At 44.2% G+C, this 16,314-nt stretch overlaps 2 protein-coding genes across 3 annotated transcripts in view; both read right to left on the bottom strand.

Moving 5' to 3' along the window:
• Nucleotides 1-13,876, bottom strand: part of kcnd1 (potassium voltage-gated channel, Shal-related subfamily, member 1) — a 35,153-nt gene extending 21,277 nt beyond the window's left edge. For both annotated transcript variants that reach the window (XR_009797589.1, XM_061838206.1), the window contains exons 1-3: nt 13,319-13,876; nt 5,711-6,358; nt 1,684-1,929 (exon numbers count right to left, since the gene is read on the bottom strand). Coding sequence is in view for 1 of the 2 variants with exons in the window: in XM_061838206.1 (XP_061694190.1) it covers nt 1,684-1,929; nt 5,711-5,866 (402 nt within the window). In the remaining variant the exon portion in view is untranslated. The remainder of the gene's footprint in view (nt 1-1,683; nt 1,930-5,710; nt 6,359-13,318) is intronic.
• Nucleotides 13,877-15,699: 1,823 nt separating this feature from the next.
• Nucleotides 15,700-16,314, bottom strand: part of gripap1 (GRIP1 associated protein 1) — a 39,949-nt gene continuing 39,334 nt past the window's right edge. Inside the window, exon 31 of the transcript XR_009797584.1 lies at nt 15,700-15,855. The gene's annotated coding sequence lies outside the window, so the exon portion shown is untranslated. The remainder of the gene's footprint in view (nt 15,856-16,314) is intronic.

Raw genomic sequence — 16,314 nt, 5'->3', positions numbered from 1 at the left:
ATCTAAATAAAGTCTGTACACTCACTTCAACCTAGTTCCTTAGTGCCTTGCACTACTTTTGTCTAAAATGAAGCTCCTAAACTCAGTTCACCATAGCTCCCAGGCACCACAACGATACAAGATATTGAAAAAAAAAATGTTACTTCCGCCTAAATGATGCTCCTCAACTTCAGGTTCATTGGCACCAAGGTGGCACAAAATGGAAGCAAATGACTACTTTTATTGAAATAAAGGGCCTCAAATCAATTGAACATGGTTCCTTGTTACCAAGATGTCATAAAAAAACAGTAAAGGATTTTTTTTTTAAATAAAAGACCTCAAGACACTTCAACATACAGTGAAGAAAATAAGTATTTGAACATCCTGCTAATATTGCAAGTTCTCCCACTTAGAAATCATGGAGGGGTCTGAAATTTTCATCGTAGGTGCATGTCCATTGTGAGAGAGATCATCGAAAAAGAAAAATCCAGAAATTACAATGTATGATTTTTTTTTTACGATTTATTTGTGTGATACAGCTGCAAATAAGTATTTGAACACCTGAGAAAACCAATGTTAATATTTGGTACAGTAGCCTTTGTTTGCAATTACAGCGGTCAAACGTTTCCTGTAGTTGTTCACCAGGTTTGCACACACTGCAGGAGTGATTTTGGCACAATCCTCCAAACAGATCTCTAGATCAGAGAGGTTTCTGGGCTGTTCCTGAGAAACACGTGTAGTCCTGGGCTGATTCCTCATCTTTCTAAGGATCACTGAGACCCCATGAGGTGACATCTTGCATGGGGCTCCACTCCCATTGAGATTGACCGTCATGTTTATCTTCTTCCATTTTCTACTGATTGCTCCAACAGTGGACCTTTTTTTTTTTTACCAAGCTGCTTGGCAATTTCTCCGTAGCCCTTTCCAGACGTGTGGACTTGTACAATTTTCTCTCTGGTGTCTTTGGACAGCTCTTTGGTCTTGGCCATGTTACAAGTTTGAGTTTTACTAATATTATGGGATGGACAGGTGTCTTTATGCAGCTACTGACCTCACACAGGTTAATACATGGAGTGGAGGTGGACCTTTAAAGGCAGACTAACAGGTCTGTGAGGGTCAGAATTCTAGCTGATAGACAGCTGTTCAAATACTTATTTGCAGCTGTATCACACAAATAAATCGTTAAAAAAAGTCATACATTGTGATTTCTGGATTTTTCTTTTTAGATGATCTCTCTCACAGTGGACATGCAGCTACGATGAAAATTTCAGACCCCTCCGTGATTTCTAAGTAGGAGAACTAGCAATATAGCAGGGTCTTCAAATATTTATTTTTGTCACTGTAGTTCCTTGGCATCGAGATGCTATGCATCTAAGTGGAAGGATACATCAGATGTCCCTCAATTTGACATCGTATGTGGAGGCTCGTCAAAGGGCGTTTGAGACACAATTTCTGGTCACATTTAATGTTTTGAGGCGCAAAGAGCTACGAATTTAAGGGACTCGAGATGCATTCCGTGACCCAAAACAACAGGCAACAACCCGTTATTGCTTACTCGGATGCAATATTGCAAAGGATTACGTGTACTCTGTCACTCACCACAATGTGCTAACCACTCCGTGACTCCACAAGTGTTCTTTCGCCGACTTTAAACTTACGAGAGAGACATTTGGGGTTTTGGCACGTGGAAGCGGATGTTGGTACCTCCATGCAGCAGTCGCCGATGATTTCGGGCACGATGCCGTAGAAGGCCAACTCCTCATCGAAGGCCTGGATGCACTCGTGTCGCGGGTAGTGCAGCTTCCCGGTGCGGTAGAAGTTGAGGATGTGGCGGAACATTTCGGGGTCCCTGTCGAAGAAATACTCCTGAGTGTCGTCGTTGTAGAAGAACTCCTTTTCCGAGGACCCGAGCAGCGTGTCGGGATAGCGGTCCAGCGTGTTCTTCCATGTCTAAACAAACAAACACAAAAACAAACAGGTGCATAAGTTTACTTAACGAGAGGGGTTGATGTTGTGGGGGGAGGGCACTTGGCCAGGTGTTCCAGCATTTTGGTCTGCTCTCTGGCCTGCCGTGCGCCCCCCCCCACATACATTTTGGATATCCTTTGGAGTGCTGGTTGAGGTGACGGCTATGGGTCTGTCAGCGTCTCACCTGACCCCCACCACTTTCCCCAAGAGTAATGCACGACACCCCACCGCACATGATCTCGATACAAGGGGTAATGGTTACCAGTCAGTGACTTGGTAACCATAGTAATTGGGTGGGTGGTGGGTATTCCCATTTCTCTTGGCTTGGTTCATGGGCCCTGTGCCCCCAAGGAGAGATGGGGTCCGCCTTCCTCTTTCGTCTCTTGGTGCCCTCCCACATTCTTGCATACAGTTGGGGCTTAACATGGGCACGATTTATGCAGCTGGCTCCTGCTTTGGGCTCTGTTTGTGACTTGGTCCCCTTGCTCTCTGAGAGGCGTGGGGGTGCCCCTCCTTTTGGAACTGGTCGGGGCACTACATTCGGGTGAGGTGATTGACTGGTTCAAACGTCTGCCTCACAGTTCTGAGGACCCAGGTTCAAATCCAGCCTCACCTATCTGACGTTTGCATGTTCTCCCCGTGCCTGCGTAGATCTTCTCAGGGCACTCCGGTTTCCTCCCACATCCCAAAAACATCCATTAATTGAAAACTCTAAACTGCCTGTAGGTGTGAATCTCGTTTCAAACAGATATTTTTAATTCATAAAAGATTTTCCAGACAGATTTCTAATTCAATCAGCATCTACACTTCTATTTTATGCAACAAATTTCAATGTTTATTAATTTAATCTATATTAACATGGTACAAACACGTCTTTTCATGTTCAAATGCATTCATCAGAAACAGGAAATTCCGGGCACTTTTCTAAACTTTTGTCATCGTCTGATATTCATCACTACACACTCGGAGGTGAAATTAACTTGGATTTATCCTGTTGGCGTACCTCCTCCATAAGGTTTTGTTCATCAAAAACTGGAACTGCACACACGTTCACAACTACGGACAGTTTAGGTGCATGATTTTGGGATGTGGGAGGAAACCGGAGTACCCAGAGAAATCCCACGCAGGCACGGGAAGAACGTGCAAACTCTACACAGGCGAAGCCAGGATTTGAACCCTGGTCTCAGAACTGTGTGCCAGATGTACTAACTGGTCATTCACCATGTTGCCCTATTTTATTTGCATATCAATATCTGAACAAAATGAACAAACAACCAGACAGTAAGTGTAATATTTATACAATTAGAGGAAAGTGAGAAGTATAATAGCACTGACAGTGAAATAATATACAGCAGGGGTGCTTTATGCATCGATCGCAATGGACCGGTCGATCGCGAGGCAGTCTTGGTTGATTGCGGGACGGTGTGCCCGACCCCCCGCCCCAAAAAAAGCAACATAAAAAACCCGTCAGCCAATGTTCCCTCAAAACTGCGCACGAGTGCAATTGTGCACCGCTGATGCAGTCTCTTTGCAGATATTCTGCGTTGCGCGCAAAAAAAAGAAAGTCCAACATACAGCTATTCAGTTTGTGGCCTTTTGCAATGTGATTCACTGAGTGAGGGATGACTGGTTGTTACATCCAATGGCACAATTAAAAAATGTAACGAAGAAGCCACTGGTTTAAAGACGTACACTCATTATTACAAATGTTACAGTACTTACGCAGCTCATCAATGTGTTTTATAATGACAGCATCCACCACCGCTGTTTTAGTTCGCAACACAGTCTGGGCAACATAGAACAAAGACGAGCTAGACATGCTGCTTATGTTTACTTTCAATATTAATGGATTAAGTTAAAGAAGAAATACTGTTGTTTTAAGATGCAATGACTGTCGGAGTATGTGAATAATCGAAGAAAAAGTGGTTAAAATTGGACGTGATTTTCTCTTTTCCGAGTGGGAAAGGTCTGGTCTCAAGCCATAGTAGAAAGTGCAGGATGAGATGGTGTGTCATTTTAAAATTCCACCTTGGCAGATCCTGATCCAGGATGAAAGCACAGACAATACAGTGCACAAAAAGATATTTCTGTATTTTAAATATACATATATATTTATATATTGGATATCACATAACATAACATTGCGAGCATCATCACTCCCCCGTCGTCAGTAAGGGGAGTGATGATGAGGCTGGCTGCTTGAAAAGTAGATTTTGGGGTAAAAAAGTCTGGGCACCCCTGATATACAGCGTTCCCCCATTTAACGCAGGGGTTACGTTTGTTTTTTTTCATTTGCAGGATATGTTTTTCAGACAGGTATGAGGATTTGATCACATTTGTGTCATTTAAACAAGTTCGAACCTTTGTACATTTAAAAAAAAAAAAGCACCCTACTATTACTCTGTACGAGAACGAAACCAAAGATCAAAACTTGTTTGAGGCCAATACATTTATTTGACAAATGAATAGATAAACATCCCCCCATCCACTTTCTTTTGCTTTATCCAGGGCCGGGTATAAGTGTTTTCCTATAAAAAGAAAAATAATATAATTTTAGAAACAACCAATTTAACTTTAATGATCAATCTATGAGGTTGGAGATGCGAGAAATTATTAATAGCGACTCAGGCGTATTTTACAGTTCCCCTGGCCAGCTGGTGCGCCCCTGCTCTAGCGTCTTTTTCCGCTAAAGCGCCTCGGTGCAGGTGTGTGTTTCTGAGTGAAAAACGTAGTTATGGGTCGTTGCTGTCACTCTTATTCCTTCTGGGCGAGAATCTTCTTATAAACGGACAGGCCACCTTCGATTATGTGTGAGAATTGAAGCCGTGAAGCCGCCGCTGCAGTTGACAATGGTCTACAGTCCCTTGGCCAATTGTGACGCAGAAAACGATACGGGTTATCCCTTAGCGAATCAGGATACAGAACAAAATGCACATTTACATGCTGTAAGAAAAATAAAAGCCTGCGACACTATAAAAAAAATTACACACGCACACACAAAAATATCCGTGTAATAGCGAGACTGCATTAAGTGAACCGTGTCGTAGCGAGGGAACACTGTAATTTACAATATGCATACTGTGTGATATAATAGTTATGAGTTATATTTTGCTTTGGTGGAAGGTTTTGGGTGCGGTACGGTGGAGCAACAGGTTAGAGTGATGGCCTCATAGTGCCGAGGTCCAGGTTTCAATCCCGGCCTCCCCCCTGTGTGGAGTTTGCATGTTCTCCCCGTGCCTGCGTGGGTTTTCTCCGGGCACTCCGGTTTCCCCCCACATCCCAAAACACATGCAACATTAATTGGACACTAAATTGCCTGCAGGTGTGATTGGAAGTGCAACTGTTGTCTGTCTCTGTGTGCCCTGCGATTGTCTGGCAACCAGTTCAGGGTGTACCCCGCCTCCTGGCCGTTGACAGCTGGGATTGGCTCCAGCACTTCCCCGACCCTCGTGAGAATAAGCAGCTCAGAAAATGGATGGGTGGATCTTGTTTAGGTGGGGACAGATAGATCGTTACAGACAAAGGCTTTCTAGAACATCATGACTGAGCTTGTCATAGGGTTCAGCCGGTGGCTTAGAAAATGGATGGATGAATGGATGGATAGTGAGGTGTAGTTTTATCGTTAGGGGTTAGGATGAGCTCTAAGGTGAGGGTTGTGTTTAGGTTTGACAGGTATGTTTTAGCTTTAATGGTCAGAGTTTAAGGGGTTAGCTTAATGTTTAGTGTTAATTTTAGGGGTCAGACTATGTTTTGAAGCGCTTACCTGAAAGCGGACCCCACTGACATTGACATAGAGGATTTCGTCTGATCTGGACGAGTTGTCCACAGGAGGTTTGGGCATGGTCTTCTTGGCTAGCGGCAGCCATCCCACAGCCGCCGCCCGCGCGAACGGCAGCCATGTTGCCACACCGGCCGCCATCTTGCTTCGAACCCACTCGGACTAGGTCGTGGGCGAGTCACTGACCCTGCCCTGACTTCCTAGTCTGATAGCGGCTTGACATGTTGATGATGAGGGGGGCGGAGGGAGGGAGGGGGGTAGGGGGTCCAATCACTGCAGTGCTTCACGTCATGAAAAAGTATTGCAGGAAGTGGAGATGGCACTCGGGGTGAAGAAGAAGAAGAAGAAGAAGAAGAAGGAGGAGGAGGAGAAGTTTATTGCTGTTCCGATCCAAATGAATGTGTGTACTGTACGTGTCTGTGCTGCCACGCCGCAGTCTTATAAAATTGAGATGATGCTCCTGAAGTTGCAAGCTCAACACAATCTCCTCCTCCTCCTCTTCTAAGTGTTTCTCGGCTTCATACGCAGCTCCACGCCGCCGCCGCCCTCTTCCTCGCTCGTCCTAGCTTCCTGTTGCCGCTCCCCGTTCTCATTGGCTGAGCAGCGGCAGCTCGGCGTCCATGTTTGGTTGTTCTGTCAGACGGAGGGGAAAAAAAGGGATAAAGTGAGAAGGAGCAGAGACATGGAAGAAGAGGACGCAGGCCTCATGAGGAAGCCTCTCAGAAAATCTACAGTAATCTGATTACTGACTGTGTGTGTGTGTGTGTGTGTGCGCACGTGAGAGCAGCTAGTCAGAAGAGTCCAGTCAGGCTGAAAGTTCGATTCATAATTCATGAACACACTTTTGACTTATGCTGTGAGCGTGTGTGTGTGTGTGTGTGTGTGTGTGTGTTTGCGAGGGTGTTTGGCGAGAGAGTTGAAACCCTAACCTGAGTCCAACAGCACCACAGACACTGAAGCAGGAAGACAAAAGCAAGTAGAGGACAGAAGCATGCAGAAAAATGAACCTCGTATGCAGAAGCATGTGCAAGACAGCAAATAGGAGCGTGAGAAGATAACCGATTGTAGAAGACTGCAACAGACGCCTGAAGACTGAAGCCCGGAAATGATTGAAGTACTGTATTTAGAAAACAGAAGCGTGTAGACTGACACATGAAGGCAGAAGACTGTAGAAAACACAATCACGAGACCGAAAATTGAACAATAGTGAAGCAACAACACAATCTGGCATTGAACATTCTAAAGACTGTAGAGATGATTGTGGACTTCAGGAGGCATCCTTCAACACAGCTGCCCCTGACCCTGTCCAACTGTCTTATGTCAACTGTCAAGACCTTCAAGCTCTTGGGAATTACAGTCTCAGTGGACCTGAATGGGAGACAAACATCAACTCCCTCCCCAAAAAAGCCCAACAAGGATGTACTTCCTGCAGCTTCTGAGGAAGCATGGCCTGTCACAAGAGCTGCTGAGACAGTTCTACGCAGCGCTCATCCAATCAGTATTGTGTACCTCCATCACAGTCCGGTTTGGGGCCACCACAAAAAAGGACAAACTCAGACTACACTCAAAACCGCTTAACGGATTGTCGACACCATGCTACCCACTACTGAAGACTTGCACGGAACGCAAACTAGGTCCAGAGCGGGCAGGATCCTTTCGGACCCTCCCCATCCTGGCCACCTGCTCTTCCAGCTCCTTCCGTCGGAAAAGCGCTACAGATCAATGCAAGTGAAAACTAGTAGGCATTCGAACAGTCTTTTTCGCTCTGGCAATGAAGTCATTAAATTCTTGATCAGCGAACCTACTATTCTTCTGCCTTGTGCCTTTGTTGGGACACACTCACATTCTGCTGGTCCAATCAGTATTAGTATTAGTATTAGTAATATATTTTGTAGACTATCAGATAATTCGTAACTTTAAACTGCTCCCTTTGCACAATTGTCATTGCACTGGTCTACAACAGGAACCGCGAATGGGGCAAGGCGATCTGTACAAGTTTAAGACAACGTGGGACGTTGACAAACTCATAACTCTTGCCTGTTCTAGATGAAGAGTTTGAAGAGTACATTTTGCACAACTCTTATAAGGAATAGTTCTTATTAACAGAAATGTCTCTTGTTCTTCGTTCTTGTTACTTTGTTGTTCTTTGTTCTGAATGTCATACCAGGGCAGCACCGACTGCCTTAGAAAAATTCCGTGTGTGTTTTTACACACTTGGCCAATAAAGCTGATTCTGAACATAAGCCTGTAGAAAGGCCCATGCTGACTTGTATATATCGTACACTAACTTGGATTGATGCCTATTGACTTGTATCGACACAAATTAACTTCAACCTCATTCGTAGCCACTGACTAGCAAAGATCCATACTGACTTATTAAGACCCACACTTACTCAAATAGAGTCCCAACAATTACACCGACTCATACAGATTCATACTGACTTGTATAGGCACAAACTGACTCATTGTGTCAGACTGTCAAAGTCTTATTATTTGTCAAAACGGACTCATACAGCTTCATATGACTTGGATGGAATCATAGTGACTTTAACAGACTGAAACTGACTTGTTTGGACTCATACTGAATCAAACAGGCTCACACAGACGCATACAGACTCAACCTAAGAAAAAAAAAGAGTCACACTTATTTTCACAGATAGAATCTGACCTATAAAAATCCAGAATGACTCAAATAGACTGGCGCTTGCTGACTTTTACTCACATAACCTAAACTGAGATATTTATTGACAACTTTAAGAAAGACTATTCAAAGACTCACACTGACTCATCAAAATGAAATCGTACAGAATCACACTGACTCCTATAGGCTCACGCTGACTCGTAAAGATGCATATTTGCTGACTCACAGCGACTCAGTCCCACTGCACACCGAACATCGTGAAAATATCAGTTGGACACTCACACTTACGCACTTGGCGACTGACCCTGGGGCCACAAGGTGCCCTTGCACGCCCACCAATGCACTCCACAGGTAGAAAGAATACTTATACTGTACTTGAGCATTATTGGAAACACAGTATATAAACCCAAATTCCAATAAAGTGGGGACATTGTGTGAAATGCAATTAAAAACAAAAGAATGATTGCCAAATCCTTTTTACCTATATATTTTTTGTTTTAAATTAATGGATAGGTTTCCAATGACATCACCACAGTCCTTAGACCAATCGGATAAATTAACGAAAGAAAAAAAGTCACACTTCACCTATCACCTGTGTTCTCTGACCTCCATGACACACAAGATGGCGGAATTGGAAACCTATCCAATCAATGCACAACAAGGACAAGATATTAAATGTTGAAACCTATAAACTATTGTTCCCCCCCCCCCACCAAATATCCATTCGTTTTGAATTGCTGCCTGCAAAATGTTCCGCAAATGCCGGAACAGGGGCACGTTTATTATGTTTATTGTCTTAAATCACATTTCAATAAGCCTTCCTGACTTGAAGAAAAGAATTGTTGAAGTTTTGGAACTGGAATTCTTTCCGATTCTTGGTTAATGCTATATTTGCTCGATTGTTTGGCGTCTCCGTAGTCGTATTTTGGACTTCGTTTCATAATACGTCACGCATTTTCAGTGGGAAACAGGACGAAACTGGTGGCAAGCCAGTGTAGAACTAACACTCTTTTACTACAAAACTACGCCAGGAACACTTAAAGGCAACTTTACACCCCCGCGGTCGCACGGCCGCCAATCCCCGCATTGCCTCACGTGACCAACATATTGCCCAGCACAGCACCTCAGCGTAGTTTGCGCGTAGTGATGACGTACTCGCCGTTACTCCCTGCTCCACATACCACCTACGTCGCCGCCTTCTCGATCGAAAGTAAAAATGGCTACCGGAAATGAGCAAAGTGTGTTGAGGAAACGCCACCCTGTGGCGACTTTGCCAATACCGGCCGTAGCGACACCTCTGACTTGTAGGAAAACTGCAGTACATTTCCAAAACTGAGCACGTGGTTTGTGCTTGAACCGTACAATTCCATTTTTTTTTATAGCCAACCATGCCCTAGTTAGAATGTGAATATAAATTAGATATGCATAAGTATGGACGCTGATACGCTGATGTACCAATATCCAAACACAAGGTGAATCGATACCATAGGGCTTTCTTATGCATCTTCTTCTCCGTTTCCTTTCGGCATTTGAAGACGTAACGACGAACTCTCTTAACTGAACTCACATGGCAGTATTCTTTACACAATAATGCCAGTTTTAAATGCGGTGCCGCCTGAGGGATCGACGGTCATGATATTATCGACTGTATTTGATGAAATCCCTGAATTTCTTGGGATGTTCAGTTCCGAAAGGTTGCTCCTTAACTGCTGAACCATTTGCTCATGCAGTTCTTCACAAAGTAGGGAAGTTTCCCCTATCCTTGCTTTTGAACGACTGAGCCTTACGGGGATACTTGTTTTATACCTAATCATGAACCAAACCTGTTTCCAGTTACTGTAATTTCTCATGTACAATGCACACTTAAGAATAAGACGCAGTCTCAAAGTTGACCTCAAAATTCTGGAAAACGCTTCTACCCATGTATAATGCATTTTTACATTGCATGATTTTGTGTCTACCCTTGTGATCAAAACATTATTATCTGGATTTCCCGGGGAAAACTCATGCAGGCACGGCGAGAACATGCAAACTCCACGCAGGCGGGGCCGAGATTCTATCCCTGCACTCCAGAATTCTGAGACAGACGCAGACAAATCTATCTATACATTATGAATATACAGTATATGTAAAAATGCATGCACACACATATACACATCTATATAATTACACACACGTGTGTGTATGTACATACATAGATACACACACATATATATACATATATATTTACTTACATATATATGTTTATATGTAGATACAAACATACACACACACACATATACATTTGCAGATAGAGTAGTGCAGACGCATACTGTGCATACACACATACTTTTTCCCCTTTTCATGCATAAAATGAAGAGGTTTAAAGTGGAAAAAGAAAGCTGACAATTTATGTGGTCTTTCCAAGATGTTTTCCATACCAAAACTAAGAAACATTTTTCCCAATGAAATTCCTGAAGTATATGTTTTTATGTACAAATGTTTTTTTTTTTCCTCTCAAAATTATCATCTGCAACTGTATTTACAAGAGGAAAATGTGTACTTAGAAATAGTTCTAGCCTAAGGAAAACTTAGTTCCAATGGGGAAGAGTTTGAAGTCCTCAATCAGTTGAATCCCCCCTTTCATTCCAGTCTTTCACAACCTTCATCTGTAGGATGAAGGTTGCCCCTTTGCAGGGATACCCTGAGGATGTTCTACTGGACCCACAGTTCTCTTCGTGACGGGAAAAGGGCTGGCTCATCATTGCAAGCAGGAGCTGTACGTGGAAGGTATTTAGGTATGTCATAAAAAACACCGTGGTTAGCACCTTTGCCTCACAGGTCTGAGGATCGAATCCCAGGCCCACCTGTGTGGAGTTTGCTTGTTGTCCCAGTGGATTTTCTCCATTTTCCTCCCACATCCCAAAACCGTGCATGCTTGTTTGACTGAAGACTCCATTTTTTTTCTTTGAGCCCTGCGATAGGCTGGCGACCAGATTAGGGTGTACCCTGCCTCTCGCTCAAAGATAGCTGGGGTGGGCTCCAGCACTCCCGCAAGACTCGTGAGGATAAGCGGCACACAAAACGGATGGATTGCTATTTAGCAATTCGTTGAGGGCTCCAGCTGCCCAAGGCTTATAGAAAGATTCTGCACCATTCTGGTCTTCATTTCAGCTTGTGCCATTGTGCCATTGTCAAAAACAATCCAGAGCTATCCCAATGTCGGACAAGTACCGCGGGCGGCGCTTAAAGACTTTCGAAGCTTGTTCTTGATTTGCACATCTGGATAGGAAGCCAACTCTTGAAGAAACTGCAAGTCATTCCTTAATGGGAAGAGGGACTATACATGCTGGAAGTGAGCGTATACTGTACAGGAGATGAATAAAACAAGTTTGTTCAAGCTGTTACACTCACAGAGGGTTACCCCTCACACTGCATTCTTTTTTTTTTTCCTCAGAAGAAGATACTTAGTCCACAATGCACATGCTTACGTTTCAATAGTTGGCAGTACTCCAACCATTGCCACTCTGATGGCCATTTGCCACACTGGCAGTGTAGTTAGCAAAGCTACTTTGGAAGTCTTTTCTTTCATCTTGCCTTCATGTCTAGGAAAACGGCACATCTAACTTTGTGGGAAAGGTGGTGCAGCTGCCTCACAGTGCAGAGGTCCGGGGTTCAAATCCCAGCCCATCCTGTGTGGAGTTTGAATGTTCTCCCCGTGCCTGCGTGGGATTTCTCCGGGCACTCCGGTTTCCTCCCACATCCCGAAAACATGCATTGATTGGACAATCTAAATTGCCCCAAGGTGTGATTGTGAGTGCAGCTGTAGTCTGTCTCCATGTGCCCTACGATTGGCTGGCAACCGGTTCAGGGTGTACCCCGCCTCCTGCCCGATGATAGCTGGGATAGGCTCGGCGCTCCCCCGACCCTCGTGAGGATAAGTGGCTCAGAAAATGGACAGATGGATGTTCTGCATTAGTGCACCATGGAAAACCAACTAACTACTCGGCATAAACATCAAAAATCTAACACGGATGTCAGCATATTAACCTGCAAAAGTGACATGATGAGCTTCCATCTAGACTTGTCCTGAAATGTTTACAGTATATTCAACTTGACAACAGGAAAATTGTCTCCCCCCCGTATTTCACATAATTTTTTGATTGGCTATCTGTGATGTTTCGACATTACTCTAATTTTGAGTCGCAGCAAAACTAATTCCTGACACTCGTAAAAATTTGTTACAAAAGCTCGCGCACTGCACGTCCATTCATTTGTGTTCAACTGCGTCCGTTAGTGTACAGCGGGCCTTAATATTGACTTTTACAGACTTCCATTCGCTTGTATGGAGTGAAACAAGTCGTGAAGACTCAATCTGACAAATACAGACTCACATTCTGTGACTTGGAAAGACTCCCACATGACTCGTACAGACTCACATTGATCTGTACAGACTCAAACTGAATCTCCAAAGACTCGCACTGACTCATCCAGAGTCCCATTCCTGGAGGTGCACAGATTGAAAGAAACAAGATGACTGTGGACTGGCTTCTTCCTGGACTGACCCAGTCGAGTCAGAGAAACCTCCGACTCGACTGGGAGGTATTGACTTAACGTGACTTGAAGGTAAAACGATGCGACTCAATGAACTTTCGTGCTCCAAAACATGATTTTCACTCTAGTGGAAACTGCAGAGGCAAGTGTGTGTGAAATATTCATATCAATAACGCGTGGGTCTTTATGTGTGCGCAAACCAACAAACATGAATGTAGATGCAGCAAAGTTCATCACTAATTTATAAAACTGAATTATGTCACACGTGTCGCACGTGTTGTGTTCTATTGATTCTCCTTGGCTTCTACGAGGTGGTTTTGTCGTCCTCCCGAAGCTTCTGCTCAACTTCTATTTTGTTCTATCCCATCTGCTTCTATTCTGGGCATCAGTGAATGTGGAGCACATCTCATCCTACTTACCTCTGCTGCTTCTGATGCCCTCACACCAGGAAGACGAGGAAGAGGAGGCGGGTGAAGATGAGGTGGAAGAAGAAGTTTCCGGGTGGAGAGAGGAGGAGGAGTGATGAAGAAAAGATGAAAATGGACAAATATTCTTTTACGTTCTCGAGCTGTTGTGCTCTGCCGCCACGGCAACAAGCACATCTGCTGTCATCCTCTCTCTCTCTCTCCCAACCACACACAACACACACATACACAACACACACCACACAGACAGACTCCACCTCCATAGGCTTGCTCGACCCTCGTGATTCTCTCCCTCTCTTTCCAGTTCTTGCCATTTCTCACTTCCTCTTTGCCTCAACATACACGCACAGTCGCACACACACACTGTCCACGCAGGCCTAGGAGGTCACAACTTATGAACACGTTTTGCAGACACCATGTCGACGTCCACGTCCTCATCGCAGTGGTGTCATCGTTGTTGATGCACGGTTTACATATTTCAAACAAACCTTCGAGCAGACGTGCAGATGCAGACTTAATAATAAATGCCAGGGCGCGCTGGTCAGCTGTTGTTTTGCCGACGTTGCGTTCGTACCATCAAAGTTTCATGGCTGCGAGTTACCGCGTCAACACTCTGACATGTGTCCACTAGGGGGGAGTGTGCGGGGGGGGGGGGGGTCAAACGGTCCCCTTGACTCTTTGACGACCTGAAGAAACTGACTCTTCGAGACTCCAACCAATTTATAGAGCCGTGCACTGACCTGTACAGACTGAAAGCAACTCAGAGATGCAGGCAGACTACGGTCCACGCTCTCACTCAATAATTTGTGTAGACTAACGAGAACACTTAAGACTGAAGCTGACTCATACAGACCCACATTGACTTGTATAGACTGAAGCACAAAAAAAAAAAAAAAGATGAATAAATAATGCCAACTTCAATTGTGTTGAATAAGTACAGTATGTCTTTTTATGAAGCAATTCATTGCATTCACGCCGGCTTGTATTGACTCTCTTTAACACTTACTCATTATGAATCTGCAAGACTCATATTTAGTGGACTAGTAAAGACTAACCTGACTTAGATAGACTGACATTGACTTTTAAAGACTCAACCTGACTTGTACAAATTCAAACTAGCAGAAAAGATAACATGGATAAGCGAGGGTAGCCTGCGCTGAAGAGAACAACTGCCATGAATGCAGCTGGGGAAAAAGCAAATAATAAAAGAATCCAAATAATAAAAGCCCATGTTTACATTAAGGCAGACGTTGCCACTTTTATGAGTTTTTTTGTCCCTCTGGAGGACGGACAGACGGTAGCGAGCAGAGGAAGTGGAAGGCCGTCACTGTCGACACGCTGATGAAGGCACTCTAGAGTTAAGCCTACAAGAGTCTAAGAGCCAATCCCAGTTCTAGCGATCAGCGCTCGGTTTTGCGTGTTAATGGACAACAAAGGGGTGTCCAAAGTATATGACAAATCTCTCAAATCGATCCAGTCAAGTAGAATCTAGGTCCTCGAGATTCTAGACACAGTCTAGAACACGGGTCAGCAACCTTGAACGCTCAAAGAACCATTTGGAGAGCCTCCCACAAGAAAAACAAAAAAAATCATTGTTGTCCAAGGTGAGGATAACACTGCATATTTTTTTTCTTTTTTTTTTTTACCTGTATGTGTAAAAGAACCGTACTGTGTTGCATTTTTTTTTTACTCTGCACATCTACAGAGAACGCAAAATATAATTTCTGCATGGAACAAAAACATTTTGAACTCTGAAAAATGACACTTGGTTTAAAACTTGCACTCAAATAAAATGATTTTTTTTCCTCCCCGTATACATGAATTTAAAGCCAAACGTGTACTATCCACCTGCAGCCAAACAAAAATTGCAAACCAAAAATACTGACTGCTTCTTGGTTCCATCATCCGGAGGTGTGAAAAGGGTTGGAGGTAGGGTGGGAGGTGAGGGTTGGGGGGTCCAAATGGGGTTTGGATGGCCCTGGTTAATTTTCACAAGCAAGGGTTTTTAAGAGGGAACAAACCCTTCGATCCACAGTTGCAGACTTCTACGCTAGAACTACGATGGTCTCACTACTTAAGTTCATTAACAAAGTATTTGAACTTTGTTACTTCCCACTATCGGCTGAACCCGATGACAAGCTCAGTCATGATTTTCTAGGAAGGTCTTTGTCTATAACGATCTATCTATCTACTTTGAACCCAAACAAGATCCATCCATCCATTTTCTGAGCTGCTTATCCCCACAAAGGTCACGGGAGTGCTGGAGGCTAGCCGAGCTATCATCAGGCAGGAGGCGGGGAACACCCTGAAGTGGTTGCCAGCCAATCGCAGGGCACATAGAGACAAACAACCAATCGCAACCACAATCACACTTAAGGGGAATTTAGAAATGTCCAATGAATGTTTCATGTTTTTACTCGGATTACCCGGCAGACACAGGGAAAACATGTAAACTCCACACAGGCGGGATTTGAACCCTGGTCTTCAGAACTGTGAGGTCAAGGCTCTCCAGCTGCCCCACCGTGCCGCCTCTAAACAAGATAAACAGAAATAATAAAGTCAATTAGACGAGCAGTAATTGAGCAAGTGTCCTTATTGGTCGCGACTGAGATGGGGCGACCTGCACGAAGGTCGCATCGATCGTCAGCCGAGTCCGCGTCCGACTCATAAATAATGCAGCGCGCGACCAGGAAGAATCTCGACCACAAGCACTTGGAGCATCCTCATGTCATTATGCTACACATTTATTCTTCTTCATTATCAATATTATTCTTGAGATGTATCATGTAGAACAAAGTAGTATAGGATTGTTCATGATGGTTCTTGAAGTGGCCCCTGAGTTTTTCCTCGGCCAGCACTGCAAAGATGCTTTTATCACGTTTCTGAGACCGTGCTCTGCTTTTTGAAGATACCTGTCTTCGTTCCCTGCGTTCTCCTGTGGGGAGCCAGTTTTTGGGAGCTCCAAGTGGACTCCCAGAAATCCAGTTAAC

Source organism: Syngnathoides biaculeatus, chromosome 2 (genome assembly GCF_019802595.1).
Source record: "Syngnathoides biaculeatus isolate LvHL_M chromosome 2, ASM1980259v1, whole genome shotgun sequence".
Taxonomy (NCBI): Eukaryota; Metazoa; Chordata; class Actinopteri; order Syngnathiformes; family Syngnathidae; genus Syngnathoides; species Syngnathoides biaculeatus.
This window is presented reverse-complemented; position numbering and strand designations above follow the sequence as displayed.